The sequence below is a fragment of the Syngnathus acus genome, chromosome 2 (genome assembly GCF_901709675.1).
Source record: "Syngnathus acus chromosome 2, fSynAcu1.2, whole genome shotgun sequence".
Lineage (NCBI taxonomy): Eukaryota > Metazoa > Chordata > Actinopteri > Syngnathiformes > Syngnathidae > Syngnathus > Syngnathus acus.
In genome coordinates this window covers 16,841,524-16,864,271 of record NC_051088.1, presented here as the reverse complement: position 1 = coordinate 16,864,271, position 22,748 = coordinate 16,841,524, and the positions used below count along the sequence as shown (strand labels likewise).

General features: G+C 46.2%; 1 protein-coding gene across 3 annotated transcripts; it reads right to left on the bottom strand.

Moving 5' to 3' along the window:
• Nucleotides 1-952: 952 nt before the first annotated feature.
• nckap5l (NCK-associated protein 5-like) lies at nucleotides 953-22,046 on the bottom strand. 3 transcript variants are annotated; one of them, XM_037272828.1, is made up of 13 exons: nucleotides 21,920-22,046; nucleotides 10,938-11,013; nucleotides 8,570-8,710; nucleotides 8,156-8,224; nucleotides 8,045-8,083; nucleotides 7,846-7,965; nucleotides 7,624-7,716; nucleotides 4,723-7,472; nucleotides 4,441-4,576; nucleotides 4,290-4,362; nucleotides 3,472-3,750; nucleotides 2,707-2,852; nucleotides 953-1,957 (listed from the first exon to the last, which is right to left on the bottom strand). In XM_037272828.1, the coding sequence occupies exons 3-13, from the start codon at nucleotides 8,708-8,710 to the stop codon at nucleotides 1,697-1,699; spliced, it is 4,107 nt and encodes a 1,368-aa protein (XP_037128723.1). In that variant the 5' UTR covers nucleotides 10,938-11,013; nucleotides 21,920-22,046; the 3' UTR covers nucleotides 953-1,696. The 3 variants fall into 3 exon arrangements, with proteins under 3 accessions (XP_037128723.1, XP_037128741.1, XP_037128731.1); XM_037272846.1 differs by lacking the exon at nucleotides 21,920-22,046 and adding an exon at nucleotides 20,198-20,350; XM_037272836.1 differs by lacking the exon at nucleotides 21,920-22,046 and adding an exon at nucleotides 12,955-13,337.
• Nucleotides 22,047-22,748: the final 702 nt, after the last annotated feature.

Below are 22,748 nucleotides of genomic sequence, written 5' to 3'. Positions count from 1 at the left end.
TTGTTTATATGTATGTAGAGTGGTTACCATTATATGTGTGTTCTGCTATTCTATACTCTTGTATATTTGTACTCAATAAAGCTGATGTTAAGAAAACTTCCGGTATAATGAAGAAGAAAAACACACCAACAAGTGTCATGTGTAATACGACGACGATAATGACGTCTTTAATTTATCTAGAGGAGACGTAAGATTAACAACGTGAATGTTTAAAGGACGCAAATAACATCACAGAAGCCGATAAACAACTACCTGGCCAGTTTTTGTACACAAGTAAGACCTGCGTGAAGCTAAGTAAGTGCTCGCCTTTGGTCACCTAAAATGGCTGCCGCAACGCTGTTGTACCGTGACGTCATTACATTGCTGGTGCGTTCGTGGCCACCTGAAAATCTGTACAATTCAACTTTCGGTCACTTGGAATCTATCTATCTTCATGTGTCGAATAGAAAGTGAGAATCCGAGACAATTCGCTGTAACACAATGCAAGATCATTGGAGCAGATTTTCATTCCCCCCCCAAAAACAAAGGCCTACGTTTCGGCAATATCATTTAAGTGGTCTTTTTACAGAGCTGTGTGTCACTTACCGTCAATAATATATTGATATAAATTTGACTTCTTGCAATTTATTACCATATAACATCATTAGACTATATAAATCCCCATATACACACAATTGACTTTTTCTGTTTTTGAATGTGATGATGACTTCACATGACATGTGAGGGTGCAAACTCACAATTAAAGTGACGTAACCACCTGAAAACATCTCACAGTATATCATAGCCAACAACAGTAAGCGTGCAAAACTGCCAGTTAAAATGTCAGAGTTTCATAAACAAGTTTTACAGTATTGGAAAATGGTGTTTACCCATCATTGTGCCACCTTGTGGAATAATAGTGCAATTGTGTCAAACAAAAAGTCAGGGCAAGCTAATAAATGCATACAAGAACTAAATGAAAAGCTTTTTAATAGAAAGTTGAAAAAGGGCAGTACATACAGGGGAGCTATCACCTAAGGAATAAACAGCAACACATATTGACATTAAAAATAGGGACCTAAACTAAGCCAGAAGACTTGAATTTTCACCTAAAGATTACAAAAAGATGAGAATGACGTACATTTAAAATAATAAATAAATAATAGAAATATTCATTGAATAGCGTAGCCATTTCTCTTTGTTATTATTGCTGGTATATATTACGTTTAAATGCATTGTGGTTTCAGACAGACATTTTTTTCACAAACCTTCGTGGTCGCAAAAAATATCAAATCAACATGATCAATAAAATCATTTGTACACTGAAATTGAGTTGAACAGAAAAAAAAAAAATACATGAACATTCTTTTTTTTCTTCTTTTTTTTCACCTTAGTAGCACTGCCTTTTTCTTCAAGTACATGATGTAGTGAAATGTGTCCTGGATACACCTCAAGAACCAGGATGATTGACGATGATGAGGATGAAGTCGACACTATCTGAGCGCCACTTGTGCTATTGGTTAACTCGCTCGCTCATGCGTTTGCAGTCCTGTACACACCTCGCCATCATTTTGGTGGGTTTGGCTTCACTTTGTTTGGAGATCCTGAGGACGAGAAGTCTGGTTGATGGTGGTTGTCATCCTCATTCATTTTAAGAGTTTCCTTCAAGATCCGGATCATGCCAATTTTGACTCTTCTGTCGGCACGAGCGACCGAATCATCCTTGGCTGCCGCACGAAGACAGACTATCGTAGAGCGAGTCGCTAAGGGATTCAGGAGTCTCCAGAACCTGCGGCCGGCCGGGCGACAAGGCCTCCTCCGGCCGCTCCCTGAGCAGCTCGAGCCCGGTGTCCCGACTCATTTCCGTAACGCCGGCGGCACGGGTCTTTCCTCGGCGGTTCAATCCCGACTGGGTCGGCACGGGCAGGCTGCCCGGCTCTGCTGCACGGCTGGATGATGGGCCGCTGGCTTTCAAGCTCTGGAGAGGAACAAGACATCAAGGAGGACTTTGAGCAAGCAAACACATCCCACGCACTGACCTACATTTTGCTGATGTAGAGGCAGAACTTCCTTTATCCAAATTTGGTCTTTTTTACACAAATCAATTTCGGCAATCTTTACAAATTGATGAGCATACACTGAGTGTAGATATATATCTTTTTTTAGTTTATAGATTTTTGTTGTAGTATTTGAAAATATTGTGAACCCCCTTGATGATGTAAATGGAACACTATTATACTGTTATGTTTTTTTTGTAGTATTGACTGTTTCTATAATTGGGCTCCTTTTAAGAAGTGGATGAAGTCGGCACATCCGCGACTGATTTTTCTGGTCTTATGTAACACTGGGGCGGGAACACACATGAAGCGGGTTAAAGCAATCTGCATTATTCACATCCTGCTGATGAATTATTCCTCAGCGAAGAAGTACTTCTGTGTTTTAAGATGATGTAAGAAGCGGAGGACCCATCTCTATCCCTGCCTCGCTTTCAAGTGACACTACAGATATAATCTATGGTAAAAGAGAAGCTTAATTTAGAAAATCAGGTGCCTCGCCTGTGCCTCTGTACACGTCTAAGCACTCACACTGTTCATATGATATGCAAATAGAAAAAAATATCAACTCAAATCACACTCGGGGTGTCATTGTCTGTTGAACGTTTTTTTTTCTCCCTGCTCTAGCAATACATTTTTGTCATTTTTATTGGTAATGATGAAAAGTGCTTACCGCTCTGAAGGGTGTGCCGAAGGACACCACCTCCTCGTCTTCCTCCTCCACAGCCAGGTACACGTCTGCAGGGCCTGCCGGAGTCTTGAGGTTGGGGAAGGTCCACGTCTTAGAGCGAGGAGAGAACATGTGCGCTCCGTGGGGCTCTTTGGAAGGACACATGAATATACATCAGAGATGTTGATTTGGAAAGGCACGCATTGGTCGATATACATAAGGTCCCACAGGTGACAATGCATATCAGACCCCAAACGAAGCATGAATTGTCTGCTGACCGCTGAGACGGGATTGTCTCGAGGCACACATTTATGGAAGGGTACAGGGAGAAAAAAGTGCTGCTTGGAAGCTTTCAATGAGCACAGGACAAAGTTTACCATCCGAGAGGACAACGACTGTAAGCACACAGCCAAGACAACAATGGAGTGGATTCAGGACAACTCTACAAACGTCCTTGAGTGGCCCAGCCAGAGCCCAGCCTTGAATCTGATCCAACATCTCTGGAGAGAGCCGAAAATGGCTGTGCAGCCACGCATGCCTTTTAGTTCCTGACAATAAAACATCTGCAAGTGATCGCTGGTTCTAGCGGAATACCCAATACCTTGGAATAAGACTGTTATCGGCTCAATGCCGATGCTCACCTATTGCTGAAAATAACACTGTTCGACTGAATTCCAAATCTTTTTTTTTTTTGCATGTCAGGTTAGCTTATGTGGTAATTGTTAGTTGCAGCCCTTGCCACAACTGCATAAATGCATGCACGTTTACCTTCACGGATAACGCCAGCTGAGCCTCTTCCCTCCATTTTGGAAGCCTGCTGCGGATTGGGAAGGGGCTGCTTGTGAGCTGCATAGCACTCGTCCTGCGACGTGGGTTCCCGGTCCAAGGTGCGGGCCCGTCGCCCGGCCCTCCCCGGCGAGCCCGAGGGCCGCTGCTCGGCTCTGTTCTTGGACAGGCTTCGTCCCGTTGCCCCGCCGCCACCGCTGCAGTCAGGGAGCGGGAACGTGCCGATGCCGCTGTCCAGCGTGTACGTGGACGCACCGGAACCTGCGGTGACAAGACGAGATGAAGCGATAGAAAAGAAAATGTCTGTGATCAGTCATCACCAAAATGTACTCATGCCCACCTTTAAAGATATCAAATCAATAACCTCAGTATTACCCACATTGTCCCCACTAAGCCTCAGATCTTTTTTGTTTTTCATATTAAGCTTTTTAGACTGTCACCACAAAACACATTTTTCATCCCATCCTTTAGTATTTGCTGAAAAACCCGACTTGCACTGTTACGTTACAATCCCTAACATTTATTATTGTGAGAAAATTAGACAGATTGTGTTTCGGCCAAGCTGAATGATCAGCATCGATATTTGGCATTTATCGGCATGGGTTTAAAAGAAAGAAAATCAGACGACCAATAGAACCAGAACGGCAATCGACAATAGCTGTTGGACATTTGAATCTGTCACAAATAAAGCAATGACATCATCATCACTGGAGTTGGATAGTACATACGTATATGTGGGTTGGCACTTTATTACGTATGTACAGCACTTAATACCACTTTGACTTGACATCTCATCTCACCTGAAAAGTGTTGCGAATGACCCGAAATGGCGAGGTTCTCATCCGAAGTCATCTTGGCTGTTCGATGGGACGTCTGCATGACAAAAGCGAACGCGTTGTTTTCCAGGAATGAAAGGAGAAACTCCAAGCGGAGAAAACCACGCCGACCAACCTGTTCCACGTTATCCCCTCCGCCGCCGGCGTGAGCCAGGACCATGTCGCTTTGCTGACCGAATACGGGCCTGGACGTCTTGCAGTCGAACGAGAGCCTCCGCTGCGGCACACTGACGGCTTCCTTGCCATCAACTCTACAAGCACCAGATTCGATGAACAATTTTGGACATTTTAGTTTGCAGTCAACCCAAGAGGGATGTTTTTAAAATGAGGATGGATGTCAAAGCAAAGTTTGGAACATATGAAATGAGCAAATGTAAAGAAGAGACAATCTCCACACCTGTTGAGCAGCTGCTGCATAAAGTTGTCGGAGCGGCCGCCCCGGTACATGACGGCCAACTGTCCCTGAGCCTGGTCCATCACCACCTCACATGAGTGACCCCTGCCCGACCTCTCCACGTACGCTCTCTCTTCCTCCAGCGCCCTCCGCAGGCCCTCGGCCTTCTCCATCAGCGTGGAAATGTTCAGGCCTTCCACTCCTTCTCGACACCTGCTGGCCATCTTGACCGAGTCCCTGCCCACCGACGGGATGTTGATCTTCCACTCCCGTTTCTCGTCTTTGGCTTTGACGGCGTCCGCCTTGCGGCTCAGGGCGGGCAGCTTGCTCTTCTTGCGCCCGAACCAGCTGGCGATCCCGTTGGTGGCCTTCTGCCTGGCCTCGCTGGGCTGCGCCCCTCGGTCCTGCTCTTGGAGCTTGAGCATGTTCTCCTCGATGCCCTTCATCACCTTCTGCTCGATGGCCGACTGCGGGCTGGGCACGGGCGGCGGTGCGTTTTCGCCTTCAGATGTCGGAGGCTTGGGAGGAGGCGGCGGCAGGCTGTCTCCGAACATTGGGTTCTTTTTACCTTTACCGCTAACTTTGGTTCTCTCTTCCGACTTGGAGGAATACCGCGGGGCGTCTGTGGCTTTTCCTGATTTGTGGACTGAGGGACCCTGACAAGGTTTGGACGGCGACTTCGGATGGATTTTGTTGGGACTGTTGCCACTTTGAGTAGCGGCTTTCACGTTGTAGGGCAGGTTGAGCGAGGCGGGACACTTGATGTTGTTCCGCAGTACCTGCGGAGCATCGGCGTTAGGCGACAGCAGGCCAATCTTGCTCTTGGAGCTCACACATAGCTCCTGTTTAACCAGACCGGAGGAGATGGGAGACTTCCCCCCTTGTTCGTAAGGCTGAGTGGGGTACTTCAACCCCCCGCCGCCACCTCGACCTTTCCCATCTAACGAGTCGGTGTATTTGGAATGTCTCTGCTCCTCCTTGTGCAGCTCAATGTGCCTCTCCGCCGTCTTACCCCTATCCTCGACGGCCTCGTCGGCCACGTCCCCCGGCTTTGTGCCTCCCTGTAAGTCCTCTGAACTCCTCAGCTTGCCCAGCGCAGCCAGTCTGTCTTTGAAGGCGTGGTGACTGGAATCGGTCTGTGACCTTGCAGCGGCGCCCGGCGTGGGCCTCTTGGGGATGGAAGATGAGTCGTTCCTTCTGGATGGAAGTGGCGGCTGGGCAGCCTCGCAGCTCTGCCCGACGAGCTCGTCTCGGATCTGCGAGCGGTCGACTCTGCACTGTGCGCTAGGGTTGGGCAAGCTGTGGTGGTTCACCCAAACCGGACTGTCGGAATCTTCTTCGTCATCTGACGTGGACTCTGACGAAGAGGACGACGACTGCTTTCGCTGAGGAGACGCAGCGAGGACGCTCTCGGGAAGCGATTTAACCAGTTTCCTATCGCCACCGTTGGTTTTCGTTTGAGATGGAAGAGTGATTCTTTTCTCCAGAGCGTGAGTGGGCTCCTCCGGACGTGGGTTAGGGGTCAGGTCACAAATATTTTCATAATGCGGAATACTGGGAGCTGGTTTGGAGGAGGAAGAGGAGACTGTGGATGAGGGAGCACTCATCTTAGTGTTGGCTGCAGAGAAGCTGTAACCGGTGTCTTTAGCAGGTGCAGGGCAGGCGTCATCGGGTTGCGGGGGGGAGGTGGGTGCCGAGTGCGTGGCAGGGTACGACTCGGACCTGGTGGGCGGCGGCGGCGGCTGCCTGCATCGCTCTGTGGTGGTGGCTCGACGGGTGGGAACAGGAGAGTGATACACCTCGTAGTTGTTGGTGCGACAAGGGATTCTGGAGCTTCGGGTGAGTTGGGGGCTTAGGCGGACGGCGGGACTTGAGGCCTGACACTTGTCCCCTATGGAAGGAATCTTGAGGAACTTGAGCAGTTTGGACGGGGAGTTGATGGCGGCGTTTTTGACGTCATTGAGGCAGGAGGGGCTCGGGCTCACAGAAGCGCCAGCTCGCACTGCCTCCAGATCGCCGCCATCTTTCTCCGGGGCGGATAAAGTATCGTTGGACGCGCTGTCGAGAGTGGAGCTGCTCGAAACACCATCGCCTGCCTCGGGGTCACAGTGGGAAACGTGGGTGCCTTCTGAATCAGGGAGCTGGGGGGCTGGAAAGAAGCCAGTGAGTTCTTGGATGTCCTGCTTTTGCTCCACTCCCTCCAGGATCTGATCGGCAGCGCCGGAATCATTTGTTGGTTTCAAGTGCGAGTCATTCTTGGCGCATTGCTTGGACAGCTGGACACATTCCGTCGTTCGGCTCTTGGCGGGACATTCGTTGGTAGCGGCCGCAGACACGCTGCAGGGCGTGGCGCAGGGGTGGGCGGCGCATGGCTTGGGAGCTCCGTCTGGGCTCCTCTTGCAGTGTAAACAGCAGGTGTTCCCCGCCTCGCACATCAGCGCCCCATCCCCGTTGATGTGTTGGAGTGCCTCTGCATCAGGGCGGCAGCAGTGGCAGCGCACGTGCTGGGATTTGCACTGTAGCGTGTCCGCTGAGGCCAACACGGCCTCTGTGGACACAAGCACCTGGCTGTAGTCGGAGAAAGACAAGCTGGCCGTGGCCGGGTGGAACTTAAGAGGGTCCGTTTCCTCCATTTTGCGCAGGACTTCCAAGATGTGTGCTTTCTTCTTAAAGAAGGGAGAAAGAGCCTCCATGGAGGAGGCGGCAGCAGCCCGAGGGCCCGGAGAAGAGTGCTGAGTGCGGTAGCCGTTCCCCTTTGGACAGGACAGAAGGAGAATTCTATCAGCGTCACAAAAGACCTTTGAGTGCACGCGAACAGGAAAGGAGTGCGAGGGAGATTAGCCTTTTGACAAACAATAGAGGCACAAATGTCCCAGGCTTCAGATTGCGGCTTCACATAATCACCTTGGCTTGTGCTTCGGTCTGAGCAGCCTCCAAGTGTTTGGCGGAGTCATTGTGCAGCTGTGCATTGTAGTCTGGGAGTGGTCCCGCCTGGACCTGGAGGCAGGCAGACATGAGTCAGTTGCTATTTACACCGTGGGCGGCCAAACTTGGAGTACTTTTTTTTTCCCCAGAGTGAGTGTTTGTGCCCTCAGGTGTATTGCAACAAACAAATTTGACAGTCACCTGGTAGTGAGCAGTGGGATGATTGGGCAGCTTCTGCTGAAAAAGCTCGCAAAGTGCTCGGTTCTGCTTCTCCAGGTCAAACACCAACATCTTCAACTTGATGCACTCTTCCCTCAGATCCTGTTCCATCAAACACATACACACGTTCACAGAGGAGCAGACTCACAAAGACGTCACTGCTAATGCGAGCGGAGGCTACCTTCTGATTGAGGAGAGCTTGGACCACATGGTTGGCCACCTGCAAGCAAAATGATCTTTTATTTGACTCTCCACACAAAGATTTAACATTTGAGTTTTCAGGCGACATCACCTCGTCCAGACATCTTTCGTACGCTTCTCTCTGACTCTCATTCGCCAGCACCAGAGCAGAATTTTCTGCCTGAAAGAGAAATAACAAATTATGTCACTCAATGAGAGAAAAAAAAGTCATTTTCATTTGCTGTGCTCATCACTAACATTAAAAGGCATTGCATTTGATCTTATTGAAATATATGAATGCGCTTGCTTTTGGCACAACCTTTACTTCTCTAAAAGAAGTTTAACAGAAGAATTCACAACAGGATCAATGAAAATTTGCAAGGACGTCCCGTTGTATGCCTTTCTGTGACTCTTCCAGTGTGTCTGTTGCGGCCTGGTGATGACAGCCTGCGACACTCAGTGCTCACTTGACTCTGAGGTTGATGCAAACAGCTCTTGGGACTGTTTAAAAGTCTCTTTTGCTCACCTCCAGCTCCTTGAGCCGGTCCATGAGTTCGCTGCTGTTGTCCTCCAGGTACGACTCCACGTCCGCCTCCTCGCCCTCCTCGTCCGAGCAGAAGTCCTCGTCGCACATTCGCTGCTCCGCCTCATCCGACATTATTCTCATCTGGAACGGCACACGGGAACGTTCGTCATTGCGTCGTGTTTGTCCGGCTCCTGTTTCTATTCATTCAAATGAATAACAGCTTTGTGCTCGACGAAACAGACTCAAGTTTCACACCGTGTAAAGCAAATTCTTGAGTAAAGACAAGATTGTCATTATTTCAGTATAAATGTTTCTTGTGACCTTTTGTTTGGTGGCGTGGTGTGAGATTTTTTGGGGGAAAAAAATATAAATATAGATATTATAATTTACAATATAAATTACATATACACACAAACACACCTACACGCACACACACGATTTGCTCTCTATTTACGGTAGATTTCATAGCCCTCACAGCCCGAGATTTTGGGCTGTGGGACAAAAGGGGCGTCAGAACTAGGTGTGGCTCGATAACACTTTTCCATATCCGATTCCTTTACTGCAGCCTCGAGGATCATCTGTTACTGAATCTAAACTGATCCGATTATTATTGTCACTCTGAAAGCTGATAATGCGTAATTTGCTTGATACTCTTACAACACTACGTTGACTGTACAAAAAGAAAAAAGTTATGAGTGACTGCTCTGGCTTTATTAAAGCTCACATCTTATACAAACACAGCAGACCCAGCTGCATCATTTAAATAGAGTGCAAATATTCAAAGTGAATAAAATCATCCCTGTGTATAAACAGAAAAACCAGATCATAGATCAATGATCTTGCCCTTGGCTGTTTTACTTCTCTCCACCTTTTCACACGGCAAACATGGCTACAGACAGAGATACATTACGTCTGTGACTACCGCATCTCACGTGACCAAAACACAGGGACATGCTAACCGTGGCGACAGTGAAGTTGAGGATATCGTATCGCTAATTAAAAGGTACTCATGCGATTGGTTCAAATTTTGTCCAGACCCATTCCATTCACATTAGAAGTCACATTTATTCGTGCAAAGTGACCGAATACATAAAACAATGGGATTTAACAACAGCTTTCCTGCCGAGTGCACCATTTAACAAAACCCCACAAAAAAGCTTCAAATGGTTTCATGATGAGAAGACGAGTGCCCGTCACTTGTGTAACCGGAGCTGTGTGTAAAGTGTTTACAGGAAGATTATCGAGCGCTGACCATCCTGAGTGGTAACCAGAGTCGCTTTTCGAGTCCAAACTATACGCACAGTGGGATCGATTCCTCTCGCCTAAGAAAAGAAGCGGTCGACTTGAGCGAGGTTTGACCTCAGCGAGCACAAGGCGACTTTTCAGTTGGCGTTGAAATGATGGCATGCTCCAAAAGACAACAAAAGGGATGCTAAATATAAGTTGAACTTTAGGGCTGCCGCAGCTGCTGTGGTTTGCGTCCATGTGCAAACAACACATCACAAGCTTGGCACTAAACGCAAAATTGTTCAACACTGCCGTCGGGCTTGAGCTCGGTGGACATATTTGGTGACCGCACTGTCGGATTTTGAGCACGCTATATTATCTACAGCTCAAGGAAACTTTGAAAATGATCTGTTTCTTTGGTTTGGCAATTTATAGGTTGTTGTTTGGGTAAGATAAACATTTTTTATAAATTTAATTTTATAACGCTCTTCGACTTTATTTTCAGAACCTGACGATTGGCCAAAATTGGACTGCTTTTTTTTACCTTTTATTTCTTCCAGAGTTGTATATCGTTGCGACAATTTATTTTTGTCTCATTCCATGGGCGAGGAAGCAGCCGAGGGTTCTTTCAAGTGAGTCGGCCAGCAGCCACGAAACGCAAAAGGCTTCTTTTGCTTTTCATGGGCGTGTGTCACCGACGCACAACACAAGGCTTTTCTTATCGTCCGTCCAGGGAGATCTTGCAACATGTCAGATGACACACGAGGAAGTTATGGACCAAACCCATAATTGGATCATCAACTTTTGTTTCTACAGTTTCTGCACTGTCAATTTGAAATCATGTCTTGTTTTTCATGAAAGGGATGGATATTAAAACGTTTTTCCTTGTCCAATTCATTGAGGAATCAAAAAAAATAATCAACGGATTAATCAATGATCTAAATGATTGCTAGTTGCAGCCCTCGTTTCTCACAAACAGCAACACTCCATTTTACCAGGGACTGGTTTCAGGGACTATCAATAATCAATCAATGCAGAAAATGACTTGATGGGATGAAAATGACCTTCACTCATTTGTCAGCACTTTGTGAAGGGCAGTCAGGGCACACACACGCACACGTACACAAACACGAACACACACCTGTGGTTTCCGCTCTCCTTTTGAGGTGTCACACTGGCGTCAGGTGCCTCGCTCTCCCAACAACAGAAGCACGAAGCTGAGAAGAAAAGACAAAAAAAAAATGTCATTCCTTTTTGTTTCTTGATTGACTCGGACAGTGAATCGCAAAAATCTGTAAGTAGTTGAAAAATTTGTAAAAGTGAAATTTCGCTGGCATCATTGCCCATTTTTTGCTCGCAACTCAAGAAAGAAAGCAGCAGAGTAATGGCTTGAATCTGGAAAACCTTGTAAGCTGTGTAACTCATGAATGGGGGCACCATTGTATATCAGCACAGAGAGGTTCATTCTTTGAGGCATGCGCCCAAAAAAATAAACATCTTGAAGAATAAGCTGCAGAGGTTGTGACAAATCAATGGCTGTCCGTAGGTCGGTCCAGCAGAAAGTGACATAGCGAAGAAAGCAACCTCAGCCGTGCTCTAAGAGTGGCAACCACACCGGGACGAGAGGAACCCCAGCATCCTCCCTCGGGAGACCACAAGAAGCCCAAACACCCCCTCCTCAAGTGCTCCTCCTCGCCTTTCACCTCCAGTCATCAGGAAACCAAATGAGAACTGTGAATGAATAATTCAGTAGTGGATAACTACTCCTCTTTTTGTGCATCTTTTTTTAGGGTTTGCAGCGCTCCCCCACTATTTCCTGCTTCATTGTTCAGAACACCTACTCTGTTATTTATTGACAGTAGATTTACTTCCTGTAATGCTCTCACGTGGGAAAGAAGCACCTTTCAGTCATGAATTGAACCTGTGCCTAAAATAGTCCAGCCATTGGCAACCCTATCTGGGATTGGCTTTTTAACCCAGTGAGCCATCACTGCTCCGAAGTGGGACATCAGCGCATTTCAGGATCAGCATCTGTGATGTGTTTGGGCGTCAAGCTCGCGTCTTAATTCCTCCTTTCCGATAGGCGTCCACGGGCGAGCCGGGCCTGATCCTCCGAGCTCATGTCAAAGTGAAATGAGATTAGAGGTGTTGAGCAGCTGCCTTCCCAGTCTGGGTTTTAACGGAACACGAACAGATCATCTGGGCCGGCTCCTTGCTACACCTGGTGTACTGGGCAAAAACAATGCCTTGAGCTATGAGCCGTGTCGTCACAAGAGCGCCCACGCTCTAACCCCAAAATCACAAGCGGCACCTCATTGATTATCCAGGGCCGCTGCTGACGAAGACCCAAAACGGAGGGAGGTCTTACAAGACCGGGATTCGTGGAATGAGGGCAAAAAATACTCCAAGGCGACAAAAGCTCCTTAAATCATGTCGGTGGCACTCTTGGGGATTTGGCGCAGGCTGCTGCTGTTGGTCAACCGCCATCCTTCCCCTCCGCCAACGGCAAGCAGCCAACACTTGCGGTGTTTCGGCAAGACGTGTAAACAATAAGACAAGACGAATGCTCCCACTCAACCAAAATCTTCCCTGGAAGAAAATGTAGGCCAAAGTCAGACGCGCCGCCATTGTCTGCACGCTCAAGTTCGGGATGAATATCAAAGAGCTGTGACGACGTGGGGGAGATGGAATCGGGCGGGTGGGCGAGGGAGTGGGGGGCCGCTTCCTGTCTGATGTTTGGTTACGCCAACCGAGACGAATGGTACACAAGCAATATTTGGGCTGGTGGGGGGCGGGAGCAATTGGGGGAAGGGAGCTCCAGAAAGGTTCAATCTTGCCCATATACACACACATGGAAACGCATTATTGCCCATCTCTGCTGCTGATGTGTCTTGTTTTTGTTTGACACACACACATACACACACATACACACACACACACACACACACACACACACACACACACACACACACACACACACACACACACACACACAAAAGGTAAAGTCGCTTGTCAGATTCACAAGGATTTGTTGGCGTAAACCAAAACAAGCCTACCTCCGCGTCAAAAGTCGCCCCTCTGACGTGTGATGTCAAGTACAAATCAGCCTAGTGGAGAAAGCGTGCATTGAGTCCATGCGGTTTGAACGCGCGGCTCACCTTGGCGGCTGGCGTCTTTCCTGTCATCCGGTCAGCAGCAGAGAGCTCCAGACCGCAGCACGGAAGCAAGTCACCAAAGAGGCGAGAGAGGCCGCGACCTCGCATTTCTGGGATGAGACAACCGCACTTTCTGCTGTCCCGCCCTCAAGAACGAGCAAGCGGCTCAGGGAAAGACCCGTCGCGGGGCGCCAACACCAGCTGAGCGTCTGCGGAGGCGGCCGCGTCTCCCATTGTTCCAGGACGAGCGAACGAGCGAGGAAGGCTTCCTCCAAGCCAGCGCAGCCTCCCTACTACAACAGCTGTGGACCAGCCCCCCAGCTCCTCGCTCACCGCCTCCTCCTCCCTCCCCCTTACAACTCCTGCCTCTGCCTCTGCTAAACATTAACCCCGCAGCTGCCGTAAAAAAAGGAGAGAGAGAGGGGGTTGCGGTGGCGGAGACCCCTCCGTGGAGAGCACAAAGGAATGGCGGAGAGAGCCAGAGAGGATATCCTTCCTGCACATGAGGAGGAAAAAAAAAAGCTCTGTGCTAAGAGGATTGTCTTTCTGGATCACTTCTGTGATCAGTGGGATCCTCAACGAGGCGGCATGAGTGGTGCGCACATCCGCCTCGCAGTCCTGAGGTTAGGGGGTTCAAATTTGGACTCTGGCCTTCATATGTGAAGTTGGCCATATCATCAAAGAGCGACACAGTCAATAGAGATGAGCAAAAGTAATGTGGTCCTCACTAACCAAATTAAGTCAACTTTCATGTGCTTGACTCTCCTTGACATATTTTTTCATTTAAAGTATTTGCCTTTGCCCCATAAAGGTTGTGAAACATTAGTCTCGTGAATGCAAATCAAATTTGGTTGCAATTGAACAAAGTCTGTAGAACAAGTTGGATGCCCGGAAATGGCCAAAATGACACTAAAATGGCCATTTCAAACCCAAACCAAAAAATATGTTTCTTCTTTTGCAAGATCTCTGCATGACCAAATTTTGATTTGCTAAACTGGTCTGGGCTGAATGATGGCGTTACAGGCATTTTGCCCACCACACAGTTGGCGCTCTCGCCATGTATGAAGCCACATCACATCCTCAAAAGACACACGCAAAGAGTCAGTGTGCGACAGGAAGACTGGACGCCACGGCAACAGGAAGACATCGCTGGTTTGAGCTGCACAATGTGGGAGGGAAGCACAGTCCAGCCCAGATCCAAAAATATGGAAAATAGATACAATAGTATATACATTGAGTCATTTTCAATAGGACTGTCACTGTCAAATATTTTTAGAATCAATTATTCAATCAATTGCTCCACTGCTAAATTGAAGAACAGCATGAGAAATTGCATTGAAGTAAATCCTTTTTTCCAAGCTATTGTTTAGTAGCTGACCGGTGTTGTTTGCGTGGTATTGTCTCATGAGGAGAGAAAACCAAGCAAGAACTAAAAAATGAGACTGACTAGCAAACCTTTTGGAACGCGAGAGCTACTTCTTGGCTACTGATGCATGACGAGGATGCACTACTACACTTAAAGTGTACATGTGGAGCTCAGAAGGAAAAATATAGGATATGGTTTATCAAGTAAAACTAGATCCAAATGTATTTTGTGGTGCACTTGTTTTAAAGCAATCTTATAATGGCGCTCGGAATTTGTCAAAACGTCCTGGGCGCAGCTAAATTGCCTGAAAGGAGGAGAGTTGAAGGAGACGCGTGATGCCGCGGCGTTGAGAGCCATCTTGGACAAATCTGCGTCATTCTTCTCTATCAGTACTGATGGAAAGTAAATAAATAAATACATTTGATTTCTCAATGTCAAATGACAAAGCAGGCGAGCCTGATGCACTCGCTCTTGGCCTGCCTCTCCTCCTCCCTAACGGCGGCTTATTAGGGTCACCTCACGATTTGGCCAAATGATTTGGCCTATCACTCCATAGCAAGTGGTGGGTGCAAGGGAGGGACGGCCCTTGACATCACATCCATTCCCAACATGGCTCCATACATGAAAATAAACCAGGGCCATCATTTTGGCGAATACAAGACGAGACCAAAATTATGGGAACACAAGAAATTTGTCAAACTTAAAGTAACTCGTTTTCGGATAGGCACCGCAGCGTCTACGTGGACTTTGATTTTAGATTTCAGTTACTGCTTTTGCTATCATTGACTCCTTTCTTTCTAGAACTATCGAGGTCCAAGGGTTGGTGTGGCCAATGTTACCACACAGCATTTTGCCACCACTGACAGTGTCTTCTTACTCTTATTGTTGCTGCAAATCTCGTGATTGAGTTAGAGCAGCGACTTGAAAAGATGTGAATGGAGGATTGTTGCACACTAATGCATAGCGACATGCTTATGGGCTGAATGGGCCACTGAGGGAATTCCCTCCTGAGGATCTGGGCCTCAACGGGCCCAGCTTGAGAGGCGCTCACATGGTCCTCTCCGAGCCCCCGAGCCAACGCAGGCCACCGTGGATGACTGTGGAGATAAAAGGCCTTTTGTCACACGCTCTGCCATCCCGGCCTTTAGTCAGGACGCCGCGCTGACTGCTTGACAAGCTCATTGTTACGCACACCGAGGGGCAGGCAGAAGGAAGAAGACGACCACGAAGAGTCCCGTACACGTGGACAACTTCTGCACCAGGAAGTGACATGTGAGAGAGGGAAGCGTCGTACCACAACAGCACACTCACTCACAGCATGCCTGAATTACAATCTGAAGAAATACAATTGAATCGACTTGTGAAGCTTTTAACAATACCCTGCCGTGGACATATCTGTACTCTGATTATAGAACTTCTGAATCAGCTACACCCGATTGTCAAATGATGCTCAACAGTCGCACAAAAGTTGCACAACCATTGAACACAGCCAATACCAGACTGTCTTTTATCATATAGAATGACTCGAGATCAAGAAAGGACAAAATCAGGCATCCATTATCTGAAAAATTAGCAGCGGGTCAAATCAATAAGAATCAAATCAATAGCTGCACCCTGTGCGCAGACAAAAGACGCAACGGTGCGTCAGCAGCAGATGGTTCATATGAACGGTTTGTGCTAGCCACGGAATGGGACGCGTCATCCTAAATTCCGGCTGTAAATCACACTTGCGGGGTGCAAACGCCCATTGAGGCGCCGACACTATAATGGACGCTAATGGCGCAGAGAGAACCCTCCGGTCATCTTTTCGTCCTCCTGGGTCACCGTTGAGAGATGCAAGGTCCACCGCTGTGATATCTACGCTTCAGAAGCGCCTACTATCTTGCTTGCTTTACATTTTCAACTCAGTCGGAAGTCGTTGTCAGTGGCTGTGTGAAACACACACATGAGCTTTCAGGTACGTGACCCTCCATTCATTCATCTTATACAGTATCGGCCTTTTCAAACATCAGGCGCCAGGATAGTTCCAGGTGGCCGAAAATCGACTGACTACCTGCTGACATCAACAGTCCCACTTGTGTCTTTTTCAACTAAGTTGTGGTGGCCCTGTCAGAAGCGCTACCGGCTCTGTATATTCATGATGAAATACGGCAAGTTGCAATTATTATATATATTTTACAAATAGACTGATGTACAACTCTCATATAAATACACACAAGCATATATTCTTTATCACCTACAAACAAAACACTAATACTAATGTGGGTTACTGAGGACTGACTGACATTTATAGTCAAATGTTGGCATGATATTGCCCCCTGGTGGCCAAGGTGCAGACACCAGAAGGAGCAGCACAATGTCCATTCAACCTGTTTAACGCTTTCCATTCTTTTGAATCATGTCAGTTGTGTTGTGTTTTAATATTGCAGAGCGCTACTTCCTTCATTAAGTCACACAATTTAGTTGTTTTCTTGAGGATGCTGAAATGGATTCTGAGCATTTACAATGGGGAAAGATGATTGGAGATAAGAGTCGAGTTAAAACCATGTCATGGAACAAATTTGATATTTCAAGGCCCCATGTTTTTAGTATATTTTTATCAACACTGATGGATTTGTTCTACTGTAGAAAATAAATAAAAACTGAAGCTTCTGGTTATGGCTCTCGGAAGTCCAAATTTGCACATGAATAAAGTCATAAAGTTTGGACATGCAAGACTTGTCGGCTTATCTGAGCAGAAATTTCCTCTCCCACAGCCCAGTCGTTGAGCAGCGACTTATGCTACACAATCCCAAGTCATAAGGAGACGTTTGCTCCAGAAGCTCAATAAGCACCTCATGGGAGACGCTTGGGGGCAACTAGAAAGTGGGTTGTAAAAGTTCCTCAGTAACAAGCTATTTCCAAGCACATCCAAATAAAATGCACTAAGGAAGACCATTTTGCATGTGTTTGGGAGTCGGAGAAGTTATTTGTGGCCAATTTCGTGTGTGTGTGTGATGAACACGATTTAGCAACTGAATCGTTTGAGAGTGACAAAGTTAAGAGAAAAGAGGAAGTGGGAAGCTTGGTGGAAAACAGCTGCAAGGATGAAGCAACATGCACGCAACACAATTTGTTACACGTTTACACAATCGCTGTTACACACGACATTTGAAAACAACACAAAAACTAAATCAGTGCATTCTAAGCGTCACTTCAAAATAGGCTATTTACTTTTTTTAATGTCATGTTTGACAGATAAAATAAATTCATGAAACACTGCAACACAGGACCTTCTTTTTATGAAATAGAGAAATAATTTGATAGGGTTGACAGGGTTTGGGAATAGAATTTCAAATTAGGTTTGGGGTTTCAAATTAGGGTTATCTTTATTATGGGTGTTTTTAGTGGGTTTCAATGGATGAAGTGCATTTCCATTATTTCCATGGAGAATGATGAGTAGAGATATGGTTCTTTGAGCCACCAAACAAGGTAGCGTCAATATTTGGTGATGCTAATGCTGGTGGTGCAGGCACTTTGAGTGTGCGAGAGCGGGAACGCCTTGGAGCAGGGTGGAGGGGCCATAGAGGGACTGCCTGATAATGGGTTGATAAGGAAGAATCCCATCTTCAAAGTGTGGCCATGCATGCACAACACGTGCACAACACACAAAATCCTGGTCCATGAGAAGCTTGGCAAAGCCATTTGCACCCCCTGCCAACTTCACAAAGGACCCCATAATGCCCCGTGGATCTTTCTTCTCACAAGGCCATATGAACCCTTCAGGACTTTGCTGATTATTTCAGTAGCTCTCTTGATTTGCATTGGACAAGACTATTGATGATCAACAACTGCTGGGAGGAGTAACTGCATTTTTTACAAGATGGCCCATTGTAGGGCCCGACGGATTATATCAACTGATGTTGAAATACCAAAGTTTTGCCTTTGATAAAATACCTCGAGACAGGTATGGAGACAATACCATGGCAAAAACTCAAGACATCAGTAAAAAGCAGTGGAATAATAGCTGAGAGCTAAACAACTTGAAAGTTGTTTTTTGCATTAATTAAAAAAATGTGACAAAGACTTGGAAAATAGCCACCAAAGTAACTCATATTTTATAAGGACCATTAAGAAATTAGAGCACCATTGGGCTAAAGGTAATATGTAACATATAGTTACACTGATCAGGCGCACTGATTAGCACGTCCGCTTCACAGTTCAGAGGGTGCGGGTTCGATTCCGCCTCCGTTGCATGTTTGCATGTTTTCCCTGTGCCTGCGTGGGTTTTCTACAGTTTCCTCCCACATCCCAAAAACATGCTTGGTAGGCCGATTGAGCACTCCAAATTGCCCTTAGGTGTGAGTGCGAGTGCTGGTTGTTCGTCTCTGTGTACTCTGGAATCGGCTGGCAAGCGGTTCAGGGTGTCGAACTAAAATTCATGGTACGATACTAAAACCGATACTTAGTTCAACAATTCTATATTCAAGTATTTATACGTTGTTGCTTGCGAGCATTTCAAAGCAGCAAACTTCTCATTGTGACATTAAGCAGTAAAAAACACAAACAAACAAAACGGAGAACAAAGGGTCAGTCAAGAAAAGAAGAGCAAGAACTCGACAAAAGGGTGACTGTACGCTTCGTTTCACTCCTCCCACTTTTGCAGTTGTGTGCAGCAGCCACCAAGAAGGCAATGTGGCGCGCGGCACATCTGGCAGCAATTAGCCGCCGACACAAGCGACAAGCGCCGGCCAATAAAGTCGCCCGCTCGCTCGCTCGCCTGCGCTGATGTCATGCGGTACCATTTGGAAGAGCTGTGTCAAATAGCGCCATTGGGAGCGAGCCCCTCGCTTAGACATCCGCCTCCAACAAACAAATAAAAAACACTTAGCACATGTTAACACCCGCTTTGTCAGCTTAGCAACACAACAACATAAACACACTGATGGATCGCCACACAAACAATTAAAAGCAAGCGCCTGAAAATAACAACACCCTGTTTTAAGCTGAAAGGAGTTGTCGTCTTCAGCAGAAGCCGGTTTGCCTTCAATGAGCTGTGCCCTTCTTGGGGGTCAATGGACACAAGTGGATTCAGTTTTGCTGGTTGTGTTGTGGTGATGTATTGGTGTTGTGACTGACTTTGTGTTTTACCAATGACTGGGCTTGTAATTTAGGCTTGTGGGTTGTTTTTGCAGCACTTTTGACTCAGGCAAAATTTGCTGTATCAACCCATTTCTATGTTTGTAAACAACAATGATATAAGCAGGAATAATGCAGAAATGACAGCAGGGTACATTCATACGTGCTATATGTGTGTATATAGTATGCCAGTTCTGAATGAGCAATGAGAATGTCCCCAATCCAGTCTGAGTGTTTAATGCAGGCACAGGATGTTTTGGAAATAGCCGGTTTCATTCAGATGGAAAAATGAACCCCTTTCGAATAGCGGTACACACAACAGCTTGGCATGTTGATATTGTTCTCACTCATAAACTTAAAAGCCTTTGAAATCCTAACCCCGGTTTTGATACAAAAATTTGAAAGCCTAACTCTGTCTTGAGAATATCATTTGAAGCCTGACTCTGGCTTTAAAGCTTACTTTGAAACTAACTCTGGTTTGAAAGAGCGCTTTTAACCTTGAATCCTCCTCACTTTGAAACCATAACCTGGGCTTTATCTTTGAAACCCCTGAGCCTTGCTTGAAAACCCTAAGCCAGACACGACTCCCTAATTTGAAACCCTGAGCCTTGTTTAAAACCTTAACCAAGCTGAAACCCTAACCCGAGATGGCTCACTTAATGAGTTTGGTTTCCCTAATTTAAAACCCCAATCAATCCTTATTTAAAAGGCTTTTTTAACACTGTCCATTGTGCTTGATAATCTGTTGTCAAAATGCCTTACCTGCATGGAGAAAAGTTCAAAAAATGAATATTGTGGTCCGTCCTAAAACATCAAATGGTTGGCCTTGTTTTTGCTTTCCGGGCAGATAGAATTTGTGTCGATTTGAAAACCAAACATGCAATGCAGAGTTCCTTTTGCACGAGCACCAAACTTGTGCAAGCGGATTTCCTTCTTTTCACTCTTCCTCTGTGAGCAAAATGTCACGTGTATTGTATGACTGAAAGGTGTACTTTTCAACTGTAGTCTGCAACTGCCATATTGCGACTCACTTTTACAGAATTGATTTGAAACTTGACAAAAACGAACGATGACGTTGCCCCGGCAGCTGAAAAATAAGATTGACGGACCGGCAAACTTTAGTAACATGCCCACCTCTGGGGATTAGTAACAAATGTTGGAAGAATTTTGAAACCCACATTTTTGGGGACTGATGTCAAAGGCATGATAGAAAAGCTTCTTAAAATGAACCTTCTCCTAGATCGGACATGTCCAAAGTCGGGTCAAATGCGGCCAAAATTTAACCAGAAGATGGCAGCAGACCTGTGGCTGAGCCCGTGGCTGCTTTGGAAAAATGAAGACACCATTCTCAAAGTTGTGTTAGGTGTCACACTGAACCTGCTTGACCCTTGTGTGGTTCTTTCCAGCCCATATCTAAGCTGGAGAGAAAAGTCGCTTCCAGGACAAGTGGAAATTGGCATATTTTGTTCCACAAAAATACAAAACAACTGTCCGCCTAGTTTGATAAGAAACTGGTTCTTTTCAAGGAATTTAACATCAAGAAGCAGTACCTGATGAAACATGCAAACTAGTTTGTGAAATATTAAAGAAATTGGACGCTAAGAGGTCATCCCCCCACACACAGTTTACTCGAACCAAATCTGGCCCTCTCAACATCTGGACACCCCTGCACTAGGTTCTTTAACATTTTCATTTCCTCGTGGTTTGTCCCATGATTTTTTTTGTCCCATTCACTCTTAAAGATGAAGAATATAAGTTACCTGGTTTAAGCCTGAACCACCTACAAAAAAAACCTCAAATATACTCAATGGACTCCTATCTTTAAAAAAAAAAAAAAAAAGATGGAGAGTCTTGGACCTTGCTAGATAAAGATCCCTTGTGTATGGGCATGTTGTCGTTTTTCCCTACCTAATACCAATTATGAGTGAGGGCCCAATCTCGGGACAATTTCTGTTATAGTGTGTGTTATCTGTTAACCTTGACAATAATAGTTATAAATAAATAAATACACTCCGATTTCAGATTTGAACATGGGTCTGGCACCCCAATGCAAAAGCCTAACCTGCATAGTTTCTGCGCCTGTCATTTTGTGACCCATTGTGCTTGATCATGATTTTCAATGAGTCCAATATGTGACCAATTCCAAGTGAGAGGCAACTTCTCCAATTTCTGCTTCAAACCGTGCGCTGACAATCCTCCACGACGTATGGCTGCCGCCCAAAAGGAGGAAAAAAGGGAACCCAAGACCCCAAATGCCGGGCCGGGGGCTCCAGCAGCAAGCATGCAGGGAGGCAGGCCCTCTCATTCCCATTTCCATTTCCAAACTACACCGCCCTTGCTCGGCCTGCTTGGCTGCGACAGACGGCAGCCAAAGCAAGCCAAGCCAAGCGAAGCCTTCTCCGCAGTCCACACCAACTCCAAACGCCACCGCCCGGCCTTTCTGAGTCCCCGACCCCGATAACGACATGGAGAAAACGCGCTTACCTCATTTTCTTGGAGGTCCTCGACGCCGGCTTGGCTGAAATGGAGAATTTCCTTCGGCGGCTGCTGCTGCTGCTGGATTCATTTCTTCTCCTCCTCCTCGTCGCTCTTGTGTGGCGTGTTTGGGTTGAGGAAAAGTGATGTCATAGCAGAAATCTGCTTTACCCGCCCCCATTTTTTTCCCCACGCTGTTTTTTGCCTGCCAAATGAAACTCCAGCATACTTGTGCAAAAACCTTTTCAAGTTTTCATCAACTCTTTCGTGTCCTTCTGCCACGTATCCAATATTATTTTGCACTTGTTTGGCACTGCGACACCACTGCCGAATGATTAATTTGAATCTAATAAATTTGTTTTGTTCGGAAAAATGACTGTCTATCGAGCCAACAAATAATGTTTAATTATTTTCAGCAAACTACCAATAAGGTTCAGTTTTTCTCATGTAAAGACGTCATCATAGGAATGCATGCCCGCATATTAGCGGTTTACATTCAATTAAATTAGCATCAATGAATCAACTGATTATTAATCAATCAATGTTTCATCATTAATCGACAAATAGTAATTATTACAATTATGTATTTTGACTATCATTTAGACAACCGATCTTACAAAATTACAGAATCATTGCTTAGAAGGTTTTGTTTAATAATTTCATCAAGAAAAAGATGACTGCAATAAATGTTAATGCAAAACACGTTTCCTTGATTATTCAATCATCAATGGAATAATCGCTTCTAAAAATACTCAATAATGACAGCCCTACTCTCCATGGACAATTTACAGTCCTCAGTGAAGCTGGTGTTTTGGGATTTTTTTGGAAGTGGAGGCAG